Source organism: Cebus imitator, unplaced genomic scaffold (genome assembly GCF_001604975.1).
Source record: "Cebus imitator isolate Cc_AM_T3 unplaced genomic scaffold, Cebus_imitator-1.0 Scaffold433, whole genome shotgun sequence".
NCBI classification, from domain to species: domain Eukaryota; kingdom Metazoa; phylum Chordata; class Mammalia; order Primates; family Cebidae; genus Cebus; species Cebus imitator.
In genome coordinates this window covers 781,334-805,071 of record NW_016107748.1, presented here as the reverse complement: position 1 = coordinate 805,071, position 23,738 = coordinate 781,334, and the positions used below count along the sequence as shown (strand labels likewise).

Below are 23,738 nucleotides of genomic sequence, written 5' to 3'. Positions count from 1 at the left end.
AGAGACGGGGTTTCACCATGTTGACCAGGATGGTCTCGATCTCTTGACCTCGTGATCCACCCGCCTCGGCCTCCCAAAGTGCTGGGATTACAGGCTTGAGCCACCGCGCCCGGCCTAATTTTTGTGTTTTTAATAGAGACAGGCTTTCATCATGCTGGCCAGGCTGGTCTTGAACTCCTGACCTCAGGTAATCTGCCCATCTCAGCCTCCCAAAGTGCTGGAATTACAGGTGTGAGCTACTGTGCCCGGCCTAAATATATCTTTAAAAAAAAGACAGAAAGAAAAGTCATTCAAGAAAGAAAATCTGAAAACAGATAAATAAAAAGATAAAAGTCTTGCCTAATCTCACCTCCCGGAGATAAGTGGGCTAGTTGTTAACTTCCATATGTATACTCTTCCAGAGTTTTATAAATATCTTAATATACTTTTTCATTCTTTCCCCCAAAATGAGATCTTAAGAGCTAAATGATTTCAAGTTATACTCTCACATCTATAGTTAGTTTCTTTGACTGCCAAAATGAAAAGTCCACTTTCATGTTTTACAAAAATAATTATTTTGTATATTAGTTAATGTATAAACATACCAGCAATTTTTAAAAGTTTTATCTGGCCGGGTGCAGTGACTCATGCCTGTAGTCCCAGCACTTTGGGAGGCAGAGGTGGGTGGATCATGAAATCTGGAGTTTAAGACCAGCCTGGCCAAAATGGTGAAACCCTGTCTCTACTAAAAATACAAAAAAATTAGCCAGATGTGGTGGCAGGCGCCTGTAATCCCAGCTGCTCAGGAGGCTGAGGCAGGAGAATTGCTTGACCCTGGGAGGCTGAGGTTGCAGTGAGCTGAGATCATGCCACGACACTCTAGCCTGGGCAACAGAGCAACACTCTGTCTCAAAATTAAAAAAAAAGTTTTATCAATTCACTGTTTCCTTCTCACTACTCAATTCACTACAGTTGGGTTTCCTCAGTCGCTACCACCAACCAACCCACTTTTACTTCTCCACTTCTCATTATGCTCATCATGATCTCTGAGGCTAAAAGCAAACACGTTCCAGTCTTTCCAGTCTGCATCTTACTAGATCTCTTTGTTTTTGTTTTGTTTTGTTTTGTTCTGTTTTTGAAACAGGATCTTGCTCTGTCACCCAGGCTGGAATGCAGTGGTATGATCGTGGCTCACTGTAGCCTCGTCTTCCTAAGATCAAGCAATCCTCCAACCTCTCAGCCTCCCAAGTAGCTGAGACTACAGGCATGTGCCACCAGGCCCAGCTGATTTTTTTTTTTAAATTTCTAAGAGATGAGATCTCACTATGCTGCCCAAGCTGGTCTTGAACTCCTGAGCTCAAGCTCTGCCCACCTCAGCCTCCCAGAGTGCTAAGATTACAGGCATGAGCCACTGCATCTGGCCTACCAGATCTCTGTGAACCACCTGATATAACTGATTACTTGCTTCACCTTAAAACCTTCTTTGTTTTATCTTTTATTATGTCAGACTCTCTTAGATTTGTTCCTGCCTTCTGGCCTTGTGTTCTCAGTCTCTTGTATGTGCTCAACCTCAACCATTTAATGCTGAGGTTCCTCAGAGGTCCAGAGTACCATGCCCTTGCTTTGTACTCTAGGTTCTCACCAAAGACAATCTCATTCACTCCCATATCTTCAATTAGCCAGGTACATTTAAATTTATAATTTCAGCCCCAAACCTTGAGATGCATAAGTCCAACTAACATTTTGCATGTCACACAGGTGCCTCAAAATTAGTACATATGAAACTGAATAATGTATCCTCTGTAACAAAAATTCTGCCCATGCAGTACTCCATCTTAGCAAAAAGTTCGCTGTTCAAGCCAGAAAGCTAGACGTCATCTTTGAGACTGCCTTTTTCATCTTCCACTACAATACTTCATTGGGGCAAAGGCAAGGCTTCATTCCCCTTAAAGCTTATTTTTCTAGAAAAGAAGACATCCTTTTTCAGGGTTGCTGCTCTTCAAATTCCTTCTGTGTGGAGTATTGTTTTCCTATTCTCACCATATCTCCTAACTACCTGTCATCTTCCATTTACAAGCTTAAGTTTCATATCCTTGATTTATCACCAACTCTTCACCAGGTTTGGTCCCGTTATTTATTTCCATAACATTTTTAATACGTTTCCTTCACAGCACTCATCACATCTTATCAATTCAGTTAAAATCTGTCTCCCCATTAGAATTGTAAGAGCCACAGGGCAAGGACTTTATCAGTCTTATTTAACTTCTGTATACTTGGCATAAAACATCAGCGACTGGTAAATTTTGATTGCATATGTGAATGGTGAGCTAAAAAAACAAACAAATATTTATCTCTGGAAGAAAATTATGCAGGATAAAATTCTAGGATCTCACAAAGAAGAATGCTTCCCCTTCCATGCTTTATAGCAGGAGGAATAAAGTAGGAATATTTAAGTACAATAAATCTGTAAAAACAGTTTCAAATCTTTGCCTATAAAGTCAGAAAATACAACTCAAACATAAAAATTTTAAATTAAATTCATTAAACAATTCATTCATTCAAATACTTATCAAACATTTGCCATATGCCAGGCACTATTACTAAGGCACCTGTACAACAGTATACTAAGTTCTTGTCTCACACAGTTTATCTTCCTGTAGGGAAAGAGAGAAAGTAAAATAACACACAACATGTAATAATATATATTACGTGTGTGTGTGTGTGTGTGTGTGTGTGTGTGTGTGTGTGTGTGAGAGAGAGAGAGAGAGAGAGAGAAAGAGAGAGAGGCAGGAAGTGATAAATGCTACAAAGAAAAATAAGGCGGGAGAAGAAAGATAATGGATAATGGTGCTGGTAGGAAAAAAGGCTGCCATTTTACACAATGTGGTTGGGGAAGATATGTCTGATAAGTTGACCACTGAGCAAAGTCCTCAAAAAACTAAGACAGCAAGCCATACGAGGAAAAAACTTTCCAGGCCCAGTGAACGTTAAGTACCATGGCCCTGGGGCAGGAGTCTGTTTGAGGCACTTAAGAAACAAGGATAGTGTGGCCAAAGGGTGAGGGCAAAGAGAAGAGAGGAAAGAAACAAGATCAAGGAATATTGGGGACTAAATCATGAAAAGTCCCAGAGAACATAAGGACACTTCATCTTTTAGTCTGGTAAGGAGGACATCAACTGAAGCAATTTACAAGAGACTGAAAAGATCTGACTTATTTTAAAAGACCATTCTGGATGTTGTGTCACCAACAACTATAATAAGCAGTACCAATATTAATATACATGCAAGCAGACCAGTTAGGAAGCCAATACAATAATTCAAGTAAGAGGTGATGGTAGCTTAGACTAAAATAATTGTAGAAGTGGTAAGAAGTGATTGGATCCTGAATATATTTTGAAGGTGATGATTGGGATGCAATGTGTGAATAAAAATGAAGAGATAAGGAGAGAAACTAATTTGGATCAACATGAGTTCCAATCCCAACTCCATCACTTATAAATCATGAAACTGTGGACAAATTATTTAACCCTCTGGATGTTGTAGTTTTCTCACGTATAAACAGTGATAACTGGTATAACTCAGGCATTTGGAAAGATAAAAGAGAATATAATATGTAAGGAATCTGGCAACATAGCACGTAGAAAGCAGTCAAGAAATAAGACCTATTATGACTATTATTTATACAAGAGTGTTGGACAAGTTACATCGAAACACTGCTTATCCTAGTAAACTACAAGAAAGGTAATCATCAGTATACACTGTTCATCAAAAGCATTTAACAACTGCCTAATGTATACCAAAAATTATGAGCCATATAAAAATAATTTCAGCTCCAAATCCTGGCCTAAAAGAACTTATACTACTGTAGCACTTGATTCACTCATTTTGTACGTAAGAGCAAAGGCTAAAATGGATTACTTAGGAAGGCAGCATCGTAGGGCAAGGAGCTAAATAAGTAGTTAAAAAACCTAAATTACAGTTCAAGAACTGCTAATAACTAAGGGACCCTGTCACTGACTTGATTTTGGACTTTAGTTGTTTTCCATTTAAGTTATCTGAAAACACATAACTATATATATTATAAGCAAGTAAAAATCAGTAATTTCTTTAGGTTTTTAAATAAATAGTTCACATACCATATTTCCTTCAGAGACCCATACACTGGGAAATACCTATTAATAGACTGTCTCTAGAGATTCTATTGTTAAAATTCTAAAATGCTAAGGCACTTAAAAAAAAAAAGTGACGTAACACTAAACTGTTACATGTCTAAAGTTTGAGGCTACAATTCTCCACAACTTTCCTGCTTTTTTTTTTTTAAGAAATGGGGTCTCACTCTCTCACCCAGGCTGGAGGGTAGTGGCATCAACACAGCTCACTGCATCCTTGACCTGCTGGGCTCAAGCGATTCTCCTGCCTCAGTCTCCTGAGCAGCAGGGACTACAGAAACCCAGCACCACATCTAGTTTTTTTGTTTTTTTTGAGACAGTTTTGTTGCTCAGGCTGGAGTGCAATAGCGTGATCTTAGCTCACCGCAACCTCTGCCTCCTGGGTTCAAGCGATTCTCCTGCTTCAGCGTCCCGAGTAGCTGGGATTACAGGCATGCACCACCATGTCCAGCTAATTTTGTATTTTTAGTAGAGACGGAGTTTCTCCATGTTGGTCAGGCTGGTCTCAAACTCCCGACAGGTGATCCACCCACCTTAGCCTCCCAAAGTGCTGGGATTTCAGGCGTGAGCCCCTACATCCAGACTTTGCCTTTTTATTTTGTTTTTTGAGATGAAGTCTCGCTCTGTCGCCCAAGCAGGAGTGCAGTGGTATAATCTTGGCTCACTGTAACCTCTGCCTCCTGGGTTCAAGTGATTCTCCTCCCTCAGCTTCCTGAGTAGCTAGGACTAGAGACATGTACCACCATGCCCAGCTAATTTTTTTGTATTTTTAGGAGAGACAGGGTTTCACCCTGTTAGCCAGGATGGTCTCAATATCCTGACCTTGTGATCTGCCTGCCTCAGCCTCCCAAAGTGCTGGGATTACAGGTGTGTTTTTTTGTTTTTCTTGAGACAGTCTCGCTCTGTCACCCAGGGTAGAGTGCAGTGTCGCTGTCTCAGCTCTCTGCAACCTCCACCTCTCAAAGCAATTCTCCTGCCTCAGCCTCCCGAGTAGATGGACTACAGGCACTCACCACCATACCAGGCTAATTTTTTTATTTTTGGTAGAGATGGGGTTTCACCATATTGGCCAGGTGCGTCTCAAACTCTGGACCTTGTGATCCACCTGCCTCAGCCTCCCAAAGTGCTGGAATTACAGGCGAAAGCTACTGTGCCCGGACTTTTTATTTTATTTTCTATATTGATGGTGTCTCACTACATTGCCTAGGCTGGTCTTGAACTCCTGGGCTCAAGCAATCTTCCTATCTCAGCCTCTTAAAGTGTTGGGATTACAGGCGTGAGATACTGAGTCTAGTTTCTTTGCAACTTTTAATGTGGAAAAAAAATACACATTGCTTTCATTAAAAATATCTATGAAACAATTAAGATTAACTTTGTCACAAGATACTAATAAATGGCTTACTTGTAAAAAGACCTGTGGAAAATCATTCAGGACTGACTCAAGTAATTCAAGGCCAAACGTCCGAGTCATTTCTGTCATGCCCACTAGCCAATAAGGGGCATCAGCATTAACCAACTGACAAAGGTCCTGGGAAAATAAATCCAACAATTTAACGTGCTAGAATTAAGTGTGCTTTTCAAAACTCACAGTTCATAAATCTTTAAAAAGAAAAAACCTCTCTTCTTATATAACACGTTTTTCCTCTTAGAAACTAAGCACTGGTAATTCCAATTTTGCCAAATTGTATACCTGATAGATTATATAAGTAAATTTATAATGAATCATATAACTACTGACAATACACAGAGACAGTAAATGAAAAAAAATAAGCTTTTAATCAAAAGTAATATTTTCAGTACAAATTAATCGTTTTACCTAAAATTATTCATGACAAGCAATGAAAAAATCAGTTTTCTATGTATCAAATTATATTACACAGACCAAATTTATTACTTAAATTTTCCTTGTTTAAAGAAACTTTTTTTGTGTGTGATTAGTTCTAATATATCTGTTTTCCAGTTTTGGGTTTAATTCATTTTATTTTCTTAAGGTGAGTCATACTGCTTAATCATGTTAATCAGCTATAAATATACAAGTTGTGCTTTAGAACTATTTTAATACAACCTTTGACATAGTTTCAAAAAAAAAACTGACATTAAAAAAATTCAACACAAAATCCCAAAATCAAAAATTCACACAAAACTATATTTTAAAATAAAAATTACTTTTATCAACTAAAATACCTGGAAAAGCATATATGCATCTTTAGCACAAGGTTTGAGAGTACTGACAGATCTTCTGTTACTATTTCCTTGTACCAGTACTGGTTGTTCTACAATATCTGCAATCAAAACAGGATGGGTTTTAGGAGCTCATAATGGCCTTTAGTAAATTATATATTCTGTTTAAAAGATACATTTAAAATAAATTTGTTAATATAATCATAAATTGTAATTCTAATTTCAGAATTAAAATTTCTAATTTTAATTATAACATATGCCTCCAAAACAAAAAAAATGGGGAACTATTTTTTATACCAAATACCACAAAAATTACACTTTGCTACCTTACATTCACTCTAATAAGCTGGGTATCTGTGTCCATACATTTGGCTTCCCAGCCTCCCTTTCTTCAGCCCCTTTTATTTCATGGATTTAAAATTCACGCGATCTTTAAATGTGCTTTTAAATCTCAAACAAACATATAAACTTTTACCATATGGTTAACTCCTCTACCATTTCACTATCTTCAAGACAATTACTGCTTGATCTGCTACTATTACCGTTATCAGTTACAGATATTCAACAGCTAAGAATCAGCTAGGCTGGTGTTTCCCAGCTCAGCATTTCTTTAACTAATAGTAAAAAATACCATTCTCTGCAAGTTATGACAGTCTGTTTTGAATAAATATTGACTTAACAACTACTTGAAAAGAAAGAAGTTCTAAGTATTTCTACCTTGCTATAAAGTATTAAATGGCATATTAGCCTTAGAGACATACAACTAAAGCTACCAATCCAGGAATTTTATTGAGGTTATGAATGTATAAAACATTCAAACTGGGGAATTGCCCTGTGTTATTACAATATGACTTTTAATATTTTAACCAAATGGGAGACATTATAAGATTAATTCATTAACATTTCAAACTATTATAATTCTACCTGCATTTTTCCCCAAGAAAAAATAAAGAAAAAACAATATAACAAAATGGAAATATTCTAATAAAGGTATTTGATAAAAATATTTTAAAATTATTTTTTATATTATTTAAATGTTCTTAACATATGTTAGCAGACACAGACAAAAAAGTCTGAGAGAAGCCCACTCTTGGAAATTTATCCTAAAGGAATAATTCAAAAAGATATGTAGGAAACCACCCAAAACAGTTATAAAATACTAAACAGAATGCAAGTGTCCACTAGGAGACTAGTTCAGTTAAATCAAAGAATTAACAGAATTTTAATGCAATCATTAAAATTTAAATTATGAGGATGAAGCAATAACATGAAGAATTCATAGAATGTAACGTTTGGTTAAAAAATACACATAATGCAATACTTGGTTTAAAATGTGAAATTACCATATTTAACACAAAATTATGCATATACTAGAAATAAACATGGAAAACAAACAGCCTATTCCTTAGAGTGATCAAATTGTGAAGAATTTATTTTTTAAGTTGCCATTATTGACATAATAATGTTGATCATTTCAGCAAAGGCTGAAAGCTAATAAAAATGAAATAACGCAAGAACTACCCACAAAGTAAAACAGCTTTCAGCACTTTACCTCTGTGTCGTTCATCTTCAGCAACCATCCTCTCAAAAACAACAGTAACAACTTGTCGCACTGTAGCAGCAGCTGTATTATTTGTGATATTATCTTTTGTGAAATGTAGTCGAAAACAAAGAACAATTGCCTGAAAACACAATTTTCATTTGGTGTGAAATAAGACTGAAGAGCAAGGCCATTATCTTTATTTTATCAGATGTAACCACAAATTGAATAATTTATGTTTTTGGTTGTTTCAATCACCAATATGAAAAGTCCCACCATTTTATAAAATAAAATATAAAATCCTCAGATTTTGAAGTCATTCAAGCTCTCTGTAAATACACAGCCACAGAAAATTTGCTATGGTAATGTGAAACATACCTTTTAAAATTTGGTTAACACCTATATAATAATGTGTTATGCTTTTATTTCCCCAGAATGACTTGCTTTGCAAATAACAAGAACTCAAAGTTTGTTGTGTCACTTAATCATCTGGAGAAGTTATGTGATTGCTAATCATATAAATAAATAAAATTATTAAACTTTTAAAAAGGAGTCATTTTTTTCTTTTAAAACTCAAGTTTATTAAGGTGCAATTTATATACAATAAATTATAGAATCCCTTAAAATTATATAATTTGATGAGTTCTGACAAACACGTGGGCCCAAGAAACTTCGGCCACAATTGAGAAACAGAGTTTCTCCATTACCCCCAAAGTTTTCTTGTGCTACTTCCCATCCATCTCTTCCTCTACCCTTGGCCCCAGGCAAGCACCCCTATGCTCTTTTCACTGCAGATGAGGGGGCGTTTTCTATGATTTTTATATAAACAGATTAATTCGGTATGCGCTCCTTTGGGCCCGGCTTCTTCCACTTAGAATAATATTTGTGAAATTCATCCACATTGTTCTGTGTATCAGTAGTTTGTACCTTTTATTACCAAGTATCATTCCATGGTATGAGTACACTATATTTTGCTTATCCATTCACCTGCTGGTGAACATGTGGGCAGTTTCCAGGTTCTGACTACAGTAAAAAAGAAAAAAAAAAAAAGCTGCTACAAGTAATCATATACAAGTCACTGTAAGGACCTATGTTTTCATTTATCTTGGGTAAATATCTAGAAGTGAAATGGATGGGTCATCTGGTAAGAATAGGTTTAACTTTTTAAGAAACCACCAGTTGGCTTGGGCATGGCAGCTCACAACCTGTAATCCCAGCACTTTGGGACGCTGAGGTAGGCGGACCACTTGAGGCCAGGATTTCAAGACCAGCGTGGCCAACAAGGTGAGATCCCATCTCTACTAAAAACACAAAAATTAGCTGGGTGTGGTGGCAGACACCTGTAATCCCAGCTACTTGGGAGCCTGAAGCATGAGAATCCCTTGAGCCCAGGAGGTGGAGGTTGTGGTGAGTTGAGATTGTGCCACTGTGCTCCAGCCTGGGCAACAGAGCAAGACTCTGTCTAAAATACAAACAAACAAACAAAAAAAAAAAAAAAGAAGAAGAAGAAGAAGAAAGAAAAGACAAAGAAAAAAAAGAAACTGCAATTTCCCATAGTGGTTTTACAATTTTACGTTTCTGTCAGCAGTATATGTGAATTTAGAACTATCCTACACCCTCCATAGCACTTTATATGATTAGTCTTTTTTCATTGCAACTATTCTAATGGATGCATAATGCTATTTCCTTATGGTTTTCATTTGTGTGTCCCTAATAACACTGAACTTCTTTTCATGTGTTTGTCACCCATTTGAATATATTATTTTAGTGAAGTATCTGTCAAAACCATTTGTCCATACTTAATTGGGTTGCCTGTGTTATGAATGAATTTTAGGAGTTCTTTATATAGTCTAGATACAAGTCCTTTGTCAGATATTTGTATTTTCCCACATTCTGTGGCTTATCAAGGATTTTAGATTTTATGCCCTAATAAATCTTTGCCTACCCCAACATCACAAAGATTTTCTCCTATTTATACTTCCAAAAGTTTTCTAGTTTTAAAAGAAGTCATTCTTGGAGAAAAACATATAGTATTAGAATCAATGCCTATCACATTAATTATATTAAAAATTTTAAGGGACGCAAGCCTTTGATACCACTGTTACACTTTAGATTTCAACATAAAGGAAAGACACAGTACATAGTTATATAGAAGGCTTCACATTACTCAATTTTATATTCTTTTTTTTTTTTTTTTTGAGACGGAGTTTCGCTCTTGTTACCCCGGCTGGAGTGCAATGGCGAGATCTCGGCTCACCGCAACCTCCGCCTCCTGGGTTCAGGCAATTCTCCTGCCTCAGCCTCCTGAGTAGCTGGGACTACAGGCACGTGCCACCATGCCCAACTAATTTTTTGTATTTTTAGTAGAGACGGGGTTTCACCATGTTGACCAGGATGGTCTTGATCTCTTGACCTTGTGATCCACCCGCCTCGGCCTCCCAAAGTGCTGGGATTACAGGCTTGAGCCACCGCGCCCGGCTATTATTTCTTTATACTTGATTTTTCTCATACCAAGTAAACGCATTTCCAAATTAACCAACACACTAAAATAAATCCTAAAATCAGTTCTTACTTCTTTAGTAGGTCAAATGAAAACCTTTCATAATTTTTTAAATATATGTATCAGAACGATAATTTGATAGCTAGAAACCAAGTGGTATGATATATAATAAACGGATATATTAAAATACATACAATATTTTATATAGCCAGTACAAGCTTAAAAGAATAAACCATTTGCAATTAAAAATCTCATTATGATGTAAGAACATCACTTGAGATAGCATATACAGCTTAACGTGATAGTATACTGTACTTCTTTATAAGCCATGCAAATTATAATAAAGCTATTACTGAGTGTCTAAAAAATTCCTTAGACAATAATTCATTTACTGTTATGTTACTCTTTACTTTCTGTTCTTTACAAATATTTCATAATAAAAAAGTTTTTAAAAAGTAAAATAAATAATAGAATGGCTCTTATATGTTCCAAAGTGGGTGGGAGTGGGGACAAAATGACAGCCATCTTGTCTAGCCATTTAAGAAACATATTTGAACTGTCTGGCTTACATATCATATACACGTTAAATTATGGGTAGGGAGCGCTATCACAAGAAATCTAAAATACTAAAGGCAATACCTTACAACACATTGTTTTTCCTTAGTTCCCTCCTCCCCTATTCTTACTCTTCTGCTACTTTCTCTCTTTTTTCTATTTCCTATTCACAACTCAAGCTGTTGGCTGGACTCAAGGGACTTTGCTTAAGCACCCCAACATGATTTCAACTCTAATCTGGAAAAAATAAGGTGCCAACAGTTATTAACATGCAATGTCAATCATCACAATAGTTGTAGGGAGGCTGGTTTTGATTCAAAAGGCACCAAGCTTTTCTCTTTCAGCCAGCTTATTCAAATAGTGTCTCAAAACATGTACGAACTCCGGCAAACAGGTTTCTTACCTTAGAAAGTGCCTCATCGTGAACTACGGTATTGGTTGTTAAAAGAACAAGAACTGTTTGAAGTAGCTTAAGTTCTTCAAGACTATTTTCCATTAGCTGCCAAAGCATGTTAATTATATTTCCAGCTGCAGTCTGTAAAATAGTTATTTTAATTATTGTCAACAAATAAAATATAGTTGTTGATGTCCCTAATTAAGGAAAGGTATACAAACCTACCACAGTTGGAGAGGATTTCTTGACCACAATAACAAAAACTGTATTTTTAGATCTCTAGATCCAAACATGTCTCTCAAGTAATTTAGCACTTACAATCAATTAATTCTCTCCCTCAAAAAAGTAAATTAAAAAAAAATTATAATAGCCAATTTGAATATACAAATAGCAGCAAGCAGTTTTGAAATACCTAGTCAAAATCATAGCTCATTCCTACAATAATATTGATAGACTGTATATGGATATAAATAATATGGACATATGCAATTTATGAGTCTGCTGTTTCAGATACATTACTTCATCTAAAGTATGTTACAGAAAAAACAAAATGCAACCCATATTAATAACACATTGGCACACTCAATTAAGTCTGACATTATTTAAGATGATAAATTAACAGCAAAACATTTATTACTTCTATTATAGTACTTATAGAGTACAAAATTAAGATAACACCATTAAATTTGATACCAAAATGCAGATTCATGGTTAAGAATTTTTTTTTAATTTTTCCATCATAATGTTAGATACAAACAATATGTTTAAGTTAATGAAAAACAAATTATCACTCCATATAATCTAGGAAGGAGAGTTAGGATCTTCCCTTCTCTCTTTATAAAAGAAAAATTAAATAACCAGTTAAATTGAACACTTGCTTGAGTCTCAAAATTTTCATCTATATTACTGAACTGTGACTTCTTAGATTACAAATGACTTGCAAAAATAATTGTGAATGTGTAATGAGGAGAAGATTTGACAGAATTTTTAAATAAAGCCGTTTTCTCCAAGTACATTGCCATTCCTAAAACAGTTTTATATTAAATATCAGGTATGTTTCATTCCCCTTTCATGAAAACTCCTCATTCAACTCTTAGGTGCAGTTTAGATAAAAATCTTCATATTACCTCAGACACGACTTCATGTGACATGAGTCTCTGAATAGCAGCCAAACACAGCTGAGTGATCTTCGGTTCCTTGGTTCCACAACCCATTAAAAAAGGCTGTACAACCTCTGAGCTGTTCTCTTTCAGTGCTTCAATTAGAACACATATAAAGTAAATTATCAAAATTAATCTATAATTAAGAACGCATTTTATATAATTACAATCAGTAATAGTTATCTCAATAAAAATTACTTTATGTAAAATGAATACCAAAACAAAAATCAAGCGTTAAAATACCTTGGACAGACACTCCAGACTCTGTATCTAAACTATACGCCTGAACTACTGCTTTCCCATGCTTTTCTCCTAACACTCTGTCCTTTGGTTCTCCTCCAGCTTCTGTTACAAACTCTATTAGGACATGGAGTCTCAAAATTTCTCTCCCACCTCAAAAAAGCACTCTGTTTCTTCATATACTGCAGGAGGGAAAACATAAATGAGAATTCCCACCCTAGAATAGAATCATTAAAGAGAGTACATACATCATCCCCACAATACTTATAAATGAATACTTAGAAATTTCCTAGAATTTTACTATACGCCTTGAATTTAAACAGCCCTAGTTTCTCAAGAAATAAACATATTTCATTGAAACAATAACATTACTCCTCTTATTTCTGAAACAGCCACTTTAAATTAATTAGATGCACATGCTGTAATTTCAAACCTTAATTTAACTTCTTCTACCAATCCAGCTCACTCAGAAGTTTTTAAGTGGCCATAAAAATGTAAGAGGTTAGAAAATGTAGAGACTGAATTATACATAATTATTCATAATTTACAAAATGAAATTAAATCTATACACATTTACTGAAAGGCTACACAAAGATGGATAAGGCAGGTTTGTCATCCTTTGGGAATCTGAATAAATGACATGGAATTGCAAGTCAAGGGAACATTAAACTTATAAGCGAGATTTATTATTAAAAGAACTAGCTCTATCAGTTATTTTTTGAGGCAAGACATGCAATAAAGACATATAAATCTAAGTTTTAAAATGCTTTTCAAAAGAAATTGACACAAAGTCATCCAGAATCACCATTAAAAATGTAAAACCAGTGTTAACATTAATTTTACAATTTAAATCCTCACCTTCTTCTTCCAAAGCTCTCTTTATGGTATGGTAAATCAAGACTACGATTTCCTACAGCCTGCTCTGCAAAGTCCCTCAGTATGCCAGCATAAATTACTGATTTAGCACAGCTAAAGATGGCAAATATAACTGGCAAAGAACAGTGTTCCCAAAAGGACTCCCTGTCCTTATTCCCTTGCTTTCTCATACACAAAGGCTTTTATTCAAACCTAGGGACAAAGTTTCCTAAACAATATGAATAATTATTAAACGATGATGACCAGAAACCTCCTAATAAAGCTTCAATAAAATGATTAAATATCCTACCAGATTTAATCCTGCCAGAATCACTGAAGTATGATGCAACCCCTATCTCTGCTGAATACTCTTTATTAAACATTATTCATGCATATTAAAGGCCCTCAACAGTAACCAAGTTACACTTATAATTTTTATGTGTTAATATATGTTTCTCCTTTCAACATCACAATAATCTCAGAGAGTTTACAGAGCCTGATTTGGCCTTACTGATACAGTAACTAGGTAGTAAAGCCAGAATTTGAAAATATGCTATGTCTTCTAACTCCTGGTTCACTCTTCTTAGCAACATTATGCTGCCCTTCCTTCTGGTACACAGCACCCTGATAATAATGGAAATTAAAAGAGGACCCAGTGGTTTGCACTTTAAAATTGTCTGCCTGAAGTCTTCAAACAAATAAAGGAAAATGAACTTGTTTTCATAAAAAACAAAACAAGATGTACTTTCATAGGGTCTAAGATGCTAATGATTTTAAGACATACCCATAATATCACAACAACAACAAAATCAGTGCCAATTAAACTATGACACAATGCTTTCTAATCATTTAGAATTTTTCTTCACAATTTCATCCTCTGGACCATCAACAGCACTGGGAATGAACACCTTATTTCTTGAAAGAGTACTTCACTACGTCTCTGAGATTTTCTTCTAAGTCAATGGCAACCATTTCTGCATGTTCTGATGCTGGTGCTTTTTTGATCGTACCATAAGATGGTAACAGAAAGTTTTCAACAACCAGGGTGATAATTTAAATAGCAATTAAACTCAACATATGTGGTGTCAACAATGCACGCAACTCAACTGATGTGATAATAACATGAAGAACCATAACAAGTTCATGCACACATTGAAAAAGATAACTACAACATCACCTGGCTCACAGTGATTCTAAGATGCCATCAACTGCAAGATGCATACCAATCAGGGGATGTTAAAATGTGAAAAAACTGTGCACACTAAGATCAACAAAATAAGGTAAGTCATGGTGAAATGCCATATACATGTCAGCTACAACCAGTTCTATCAAGCTGAGATAAGGTAGTATTAAAAATTAATGTTATGAATTTATTTTAATGTAATTCAAAGGAATCAAACATCTATTTCTCATCTTTTCCCTCCAAATTTATATGAGAACATAATAATCAAAAAAGAAGTTTCTATGTTATCTAGAATGATCAACAAAACAATAAAATCTATTTATCTACCCTAAGTCTTTTGAAGTATACTTTGAAAAACAAAAAAGCTTCCACTGTATTGAGATTGTAATTAGGTGAGAAAAATCATAAGGAAAAAAAGCACAAGGAAAAAAGTTATTGCTTTTCCTTTTCTTCTTTAAAAAGTGGTAACAGTCCAAAGAAGTATAAATTAATCTTGCTCTTCCAACTGAGAGATATCCACTCTCTGCAATAACTTTAATAATATGTTAGGTAAGGATAACTTTACATAAATACCTTCCTACAGACTGAGATTTTAGAAATCCAACAGAGGAAAAGGCTCTACAGCAATATAAAGAAGACATTTTACTTTAACCATTTTGTATGTCATTCCAGAAAAAAAAAGAAAAAGCTGATTCTTTTTGATCAAAGTTATTGGTTTCTATTTTCATTAAAACACAAAAACAGCTTATGGAGAATGATAAAAGAAGAAGTGTATTTTCCACCTAAGTCCCTCAATAAGTGTAACTCTTTAACAGAGTAACACTGTGTGTTGGATAAATATTGTATTTCCAAATTATGTAACTGTGAGATCAAATGATGCACTTTCACACACCTGAAAGAGGTCCACCAGGTCCCCATATCCTAAGGGTTTCCTTGCTCTGAACAGTTTCACTGCATAATTGCAGTTTTTATCCTGGAAAAAAAGAATTAAACTAGGATACCCCACTATGAATCATATTAACAGGGGTTAATAAAAGTTTTATTGTGAAAAATTTTAACAGTTGTTAAAGAATAAACTTTAATTCTTGTGAAAGAGAGAAAATGTGACTTAGACATTATTTTGATACTCAAATTGCTTAAAATCTAGTTCTGGGGAAGACTGATATTCCTAACAACATTAAAAAATATTTTAGCTGAGCACAGTGGCTCAGGCCTGTAATCCCAGCACTCTGGCAGTACAAGGCAGGTGGATCACGAGGTCAGGAGTTCAAGACCAGCCTGGCCAACATGGTGAAACCCCATCTCTACTAAAAATATAAAAATCAGCTAGGCATGATAGCGTGTTCCTGTAATCCCAGCTACTTGGGATGCTGAGGCAGGAGAATTGAACCGGTGCCTGGGAGGTGGAGGTTACAGTGATCCAAGATTGTGCCACTGCACTCTAGTCTGGGCTAGAGTGAGACTCCGTCTCCAAAAAAAAAATTTCGAAAGGTCTGAAAATATATTTAAATGATTCAAGAATGAGGACAAATAAAAGCCTAGGCAGTTTCACATTAAAAGCACATTACAGGAAAGGGAAGGGCTATTTAACAAATGATGTTGGTTCATTGGTTAATAGTTTTGCAAAAGAAAAAATCAAAATCCTCACATTACCCTACATATTACTAATTAAGAAAAAAAATCAAACCTTTTGTAGAGCTACAAAAGAAACCGGAAAAATTAGATTATGTAAAACTGAAAGGCATCTAGATAAAAAAAGCAAAGGGTAAAAGGCCTGGAAAAAATATGATATAAACATGATGCAAGTTTAATATTTTCCTGTATCAACAGCTCAAGCAATTTGATAAGGAAAACACAAAAGTTCAAAGAAATGAATGTAAATTTTTAAAAAATAATAATTTAACACAGAGAAAAATGATGAACATCTAGTGAAAGTCAGAAGTCATGGCCCGGTGCTGTGGCTTATGCCTATAAACCCATCACTTCCAGAGGCCGAGGTGGGCAGATCATGAGGTCAGGAGTTCGAGACCAGCCTGACCAAGATCATGAAATCCCATCTCCACTAAAAATACATTAGCTGGGCACGGTGGCAAGTGCCTGAAGTCCCAGCTACTTGGGAGGCTGAGGCAGAAGAGTCGCTTGAACCCAGGAGGTAGAGGTTGCAGTAAGCCAAGATTGTGCCACTGCACTCAGCCTGGGTGATACAGCAAGACTCCGTATCAACAAAAGAAAAAGAAGAAAGACCTGAAACTAAGAAACTATGAGAAGAAATCAGCAACACAGTGAAACCCCGTCTCTATTAAAAATATGAAAAAAATCAGCTAGGCGTGGTAGCACCTGCCTGTAGTCTCAGCTACTCAGGAGGCTGAGGCAGGAGAATCGCTTGAACGTGGGAGGCGGAGGTTTCAGTGAGCCAAGATCGCACCACTGTACTCTAGCCTGGGCAACAGAGCAAGAGTCCAACTCAAAATAATAATAATAATCATCATCATCATCCTGGCAAGAAGGTTATAAAAATATGCTCACTTACTGTTGGCAAAGGTATAAACTTTCATCTTTTTGGAAAGCAGTAAGTTGACATATTCTAAGAATTTTAGACATATTCACACTCTTTATAATCCCACTTCTAGCAATTATTAAGAAATAATTCTAAATGCTGAAACATACCATACCTAAGAAAATCGTTAAACTACAATACATTTGCTGAAATATCATAGAGCAATTTTTTAAATTTTATTTTTATTTATTTTCTTTGTTTAAAAAATATACTTTAACTTCTGGGATACATATGCAGAATGTGCAGGTTTGTTACATAGGTATACACATGCCATGGTTGTTTGCTGTACCCATCAGCCCGTCATCTACATTAGACATTTCTCCTAATGCTATCCCTCCCCTATCATACAGCAATGTAAAACATTTAAAAAGACTGGCATCAAAGAAAAATATTTATGATACAACAAAAAATACAAATGATATAATACAAGGATATAAATTTTAAAAAGAAAAAATAAATAAAGGCATACTGTACTGTAGATAAACTATGTAATCTCCTTGGCTCAACAGGTCAACTTGTGAAATCGGTTTTATTTACAGCAACCCCGCCTCCCCCGTCATGTCTTCTAGCCTGGATTTTAGAAACAGTCTCCCAAAAGATCTCTGCCTAAATGATTATACACTGAAATACATCCTCCACACTGCTACTCTAATTTACTCAAAATATAAATATGAACGTGTCACTTCTCTGATTCAAACTCTTTCCATCATGCTGCTCAGAATATCACATAATGGCACTTAGGAAATTCCTGACACCTATTCCCCCTTCATACTTTTTGGTCTGGCAACACTTGAATAGTGTATGCAAGTACAGCAAGCTGTACACACAAACCTCATGTATTGAAGGAGTCCCCTTTACTTTACACTTTTATACTTTATTTGCCTAAGTCTTCCTCAGGCTTCCAGACTCTGCTTCAGATTTCCAAGCAGGTTAGGTGTCTTCCCCATGTCCCTATAACAACCCTCTCCATACTTCCATCTTGGCATTAACCACATAGTATTAAAATTCTATGCTAAGGGTCAGTCTCCTTCATTTTTCTGTTATCTGAACCTGAACTTAAGATGATAAAACTCACTTACTCAATAATTATAACCTGTAAAATTAAAGAGAGGTGGCTAGGCATGTTGGCTCACGCCTATAATCCCAGCACTTTGGGAGGCCGAGTCGGGCGGATCACGAGGTCAGGAGATTGAGATCATCCTGGCTAACACAGTGAAGCCCTGTCTCTACTAAAAATACAAAAAATTAGCTGGGCGTGGTGGCACTCTTGGGAGGCTAAGGCAGGAGAATCACCTGAACCCAGGAGGTGGAGGTTGCAGTGAGCTGAGATCAGGCACTGTACTACAGCCTGGGTGACACAGTGAGACTCCATTTCTAAAAATAAATAAATAAATAAAAGAGAGGTAGAAAAACATATTAGAGGCAGCAGTGACTTAGCTGCCCCTTAGTGTAATTTATTTATTAGCCTAGATTTAATGAGGGCTTACTATTTCCCATGTAGTATGCTGGCAACATAAGGCAGAATAAGATGTTGACTCTGACTTCAGGGAGTATGTCATCTAGAAGAAAAAGTTTCTTTAAAAGGTCTTCAAAAGCCAAATCAAGGAATAGGTAAGCTAAACAGAATGAATGGCACAAAAATGCTTCTTTCAAGTACATTTCTTGCATTTCCATATAGACTAGAGGTGAATTTCACTACCCATCTTTATATCTCCTCTAATGATTCTTACATAATTATTTACTTATTAAGAGTAGGCATGATATACAGACTTTGTAAAATATCACAAGCACATTTATTGATAAGAAAATATATTTAATATTATATATAAAATATAAATATATTAAATTTAAAAAGCAAATAAATTATCTTTTAAAATCAGAAAAAAATTCCAAAGTATATTTACTCATTGCTACTTAAAGACCTTTTAGTTATAAGCTCTTTTTAAAAAAAAATGGGGGAACAACATGTGAAAAAAGAACAAAAGTCATATCTACTGATTATTTATGTAAAAATTATGTATAATGACAGCAGCTGAAAGCAGCCACAGGTAGATGTAACCACAATGGTTTGGGGTAGGGGCTAAATATACAATGTTAAAAGATACCACAACTTCACTGATTTCCTTGTTATAAATATTTATTTTAAAAGCAGATTATGTAATTTTTTGTATAACAAATAATTTCTGAATTTTTAGTATAAGCTAGGATAATAAACACATATTTATAATATGTAATATTCATATAATAGATAATAAATGTAAGATTAAGGCATTTGGCCTTGTAAATGAAACCTTTATGTTGCTATCTCTCATTTTCAAAGTTTTATCTTTAAAGAAAATGGAAATTTTGAAATAATGATCTATACATCTGAATCAATGCTGACATTACCTGGCATAGCATTCCCACTTATGTCAGCATTCATGACAGCAGTGAAAACAAAGAAAAATAAATATTAAAGGAGGATGCTTAAAAGAAGGGGAGATGTAAAGCAAAGACTTATTCTGAAACATAAATAATATTCCCTTGGAAAATAAATCTAAGAAAACTTAAGTTGACTAGAAATCTATGCTGAATATCACTGATTAAACTACTTGATCCCAATTAAAAGTTATCATTCTTACAGCAAACCTTTATATATTCTGAATATATATAAAGAGACATGAGATTTCAATATCCCATCTCATTTGAGACTCAATTGTTTGGTATGTTATTTCAATATCCCATCTCATTTGAGGCTCAATTGTTTGGTATCTTTGACATACATTAGAGCACAGAAGTAGTATAGTCTCCTATAGTCTCAAGTACCATAAAGAAATAATACTTCTCAGGAAATTTTAAAAAGTTAACTAAAAATTTTTCTCAGTATTAACTGTACTCTGAATTAATTATATAGTTTAGAAACTACACACTAAACTCTGTTTTGAAGACCCTCTGATTTTCAAGATGAGAGTGGTGTATAAATCTATAACTTTTAGGTATTAATTGCTTTAAATACTTCATTAAAAATACTAAAGTTTAAGTGCGAATATACTTCCTCAATTACATGGCTCTAGATACTATGAAGAGTAAAGCATGAACTATTAATTGTATTTGCATACAGATCTGTTCTAACTTGATTTGAATAATGCTAATTGAATTAAAATGAAATTAACAGCCTGCCTATATATTTAACTCATACCAACTAAGTCAAAATTTTTCTTACTCATCTTAAGAGTAATTAATTAGACATTTTACTTGGGATAGAACGCTGAAATAACAGTGATCCTCTGAAGAAATCAGTCATTTTTTTAAGAAAGTCTTCCACAAACTATAATACCAATGAAAATTTATATTATTGGAGAATAATTAAGAACATACCACAGTATCAACAAAGATAACAGCAACAGTAAATATTTTAAATATTTACGGTGATATTCTAATATGATTGGCCTATGGTAAGTCTCCAACATAAAAATATCCAGGACATCATTTATCTTTAAACACCAATTTCTTCACAGTAACTCATCTGCGTAATATACATCGCCCATTAAAACCCACTTGCTTGCCTGGCACCGTGGCTCATGTCTGTAATCCCAGCACTTTGGCAGGCTGAGGCAGGAGGGATCACGAGGTCAGGAGTTCCAGGCCAGCCTGGCCAACATGATGAAACCCTGTTTCTACTGAAAACACAAAAATTAGCGAGGCGTGGTGGCAGGCACCTATAATCTCAGCTACTTGGGACGCTGGGGCAGGAGAATCTCTTGAACTCAGGAGGCGAAGTTTGCAATGAACCGAGATCACACCATTGCACTCCAGCCTGGGCAACGAGAGCAAAACTCCATCTCAGGGAAAAAAAAAAACAAAACCCACTTGCCAACTTTCGTAAACCAATCATATGCACCTCTGCCTTTACCCACCACTTTCACTGTACTCCTCAATATCTACATAGAGCATTATTCACTTCTGTGCATATTATAAAACTATTTGGTATTTTGATAGACTGTTCAAAATCGGGGAAAAAGCTGTGTGAAACAGATGTAATTGAGGAAAGCTTACCCTAAGGGCAAACTTCCAGTAAAATTGGATAGCCTAAGTGAAATCCACTCTTGCCCTCTGATCCTTAATCTGTCCCCAGAAATCTTAATTTTATTTCATAACATGTTGAAATCCCACCACTTACAGACATATTGGTATCCCTTTTTAAAGAGATTCTTTATTTGGACTTTGTGTAAATTAATTTAATAGGATTTCTTTTCTCATAGATTAGCTGAGATCAGCAGCACTACTGGAACTGGAAATGCAGATTAAAGGATCACTGAAGCAAGCACTGGTTAAGTATGAAATACTTGGGAGTGAGTAGCTAGTGTGGAAACCTGGTGATACCATGGTAGCACATTGCAGCAGGAAGAACATGGGCTCCTGAACACTCCTGGATTTTAATCTGGTTCCACCACTTTTTCTGTGACCTTGGGCAAGTAACAACCTCTTCACATCTCAGTTTGCTCTACTAACAAATAAGATAATATTTCCCCACAAGCTTGCTATGTAAGATAGAATGACACAAGTGCCTTGCATATAACAGATTTAAGAAAAAAAGCCAGTTTACCTCTGTTCCATGTTCATTATGGAGGCAAGAACAAAAGGCACCAAGGAAGAGAAAGGATGATGCCAAAGAGAAACTCATGAAAATTCCTCCTTGAAAACCAGGTTCAATCAAGAGAAGGTAAGAAAACATTTTTTGTTTTCTTTTCTCTACTTCACTCTCATCCTGTTTTCATGATCATCTTGCCTTAGTCCCAAGACTCAAAATTCATATGGTACAACTAAATACAGAAGACTACATTATGAACTGTTTATAATATATTAAAGAGAAAGCAGATCATAGAAAGTGAACTGAGAATGAATCTTTTATTCAATTCAACACAACAAATATTACTGAATGCTTTTTATGGTGTGTCTCAGGTGATTAGCAAGAAGTGGAGGAGAATGCAAAGATGAGTAAGAAAAAAATTCCTTGCCTTTAAGGAGTTAGTAGTGTTAAGCTTTCTGATTTCAGAGAATTTTATAAAATTCATCACTGGGAAACACAATCAGTTCATAAGATAGGAACTTTTACCCATTTTGTATCATTATGAATAGCATATGTTAGGGGATGAGGAAGAGATGTTACAGAAAATGTATGGCTTTCACAAGAAAAATTCTTCTTTTAGTATTAGTCAAATTTTTGTAAATTATTAAATTTTTTAATACAAAAAAATTACCTGCCAAAATTTCGGTGTTTCGTGCAGCTATTGTTTTAACTTTTATTATTCCTGATTCGGCGGCCTGCAATAATAAAAATAATTAGAACATAAAATTTACTGCCAAAATGAATTACCTGCAGGAAATAAGTCATACATGATAGACAAAATATCAAGCACAAATAAAGTCAGTCACTATCACATTTTTAGTTTTCAAATCATCAGATACTAAGCCCAGAAGTGACATATACATTAAATGTAATAAAATATGATTAATTCGATTATTCACAGGCAAACTCAGCACTGCAACATGTTGCCTTCCTCCGCCTTAAGGCATATTGGAATACCTCAATCCCTTGCAAATTTAAATGTGCTAAGAATAAAAATAACGAACAAAAACAAAACCTACTGAAAATGATTAGGCTCTTTTTTCCCATTTCAAGCCTCCTCTCCTACTACCACACACACAAAGATTGTACAACACTGCAAAATCAAGTAAAACTATGCTGTTGGATTTTTTTTTTTTTTGGCAGAGTTTTTTGCTCTTGTTGCCCAGGCTGGAGTGCAATGGCACGATCTCGGCTCACTACAACCTCCACCTCCCTGGTTCAAGCGATTGTCCTGCCTCAGCCTCCCAAGTAGCTGGGATTATAGGCACTCACCACCACACCCAGCTAATTTTTATATTTTATTATTACCATGTTGGCCAGGTTGGTCTCAAACTCTTGACTTCAAGTGATCCACCCACCTCCGCCTCCCAAAGTGTTGGGATTACAGGCGTGAGCCACCACACCCAGACCTGTGTTGGATTTTAAAAGCTAGTTTTCTTTTTTGAAAATGAATAACCAAACCTTCACTAACCAAACCTTCATTAACCATAGTATGTTTAGCTGGCAGTACTGGCAAGTCATACAGCATTTTATAGAGCACCACAGGACTGCACTGTCCAATTTGGTAGCCATTGGCTACATGTGGCTATTAAGCATTTGAGATGTGGCTAGTCTGAATTGAGCTGTGCTCTAAGTGTAAATTACATACTAGGTTTCAAAGACTTAGTATAAAAAAAAGAATATAAACTATCCCCTAAATATTTATACTGATTACTTGTTGAAATAATATTTCAAATTAAGTTAAATTATTATTAAAATTAAATGTCTATTTCTTTTTACTTTTTTCCCTCTTTTTTTTTTTTTTTTTTTTTTTTTT

At 35.2% G+C, this 23,738-nt stretch overlaps 1 protein-coding gene across 5 annotated transcripts in view; it reads right to left on the bottom strand.

Annotated features, from left to right (window-relative positions):
- Positions 1-23,738, bottom strand: part of MON2 (MON2 homolog, regulator of endosome-to-Golgi trafficking) — a 135,864-nt gene that overhangs the window by 97,088 nt on the left and 15,038 nt on the right. For 4 of the 5 annotated variants that reach the window (XM_017510187.2, XM_017510190.2, XM_017510188.2 and 1 more), the window contains exons 2-7: positions 22,554-22,617; positions 12,446-12,573; positions 11,328-11,459; positions 7,882-8,011; positions 6,333-6,430; positions 5,551-5,676 (exon numbers count right to left, since the gene is read on the bottom strand). In XM_017510187.2, coding sequence (XP_017365676.1) covers positions 5,551-5,676; positions 6,333-6,430; positions 7,882-8,011; positions 11,328-11,459; positions 12,446-12,573; positions 22,554-22,617 — 678 coding nt within the window. Of the gene's footprint in view, positions 1-5,550; positions 5,677-6,332; positions 6,431-7,881; positions 8,012-11,327; positions 11,460-12,445; positions 12,574-19,701; positions 19,719-22,553; positions 22,620-23,738 lie in introns of those variants that run through there. The other variant, XM_017510192.2, reaches the window with a different exon arrangement.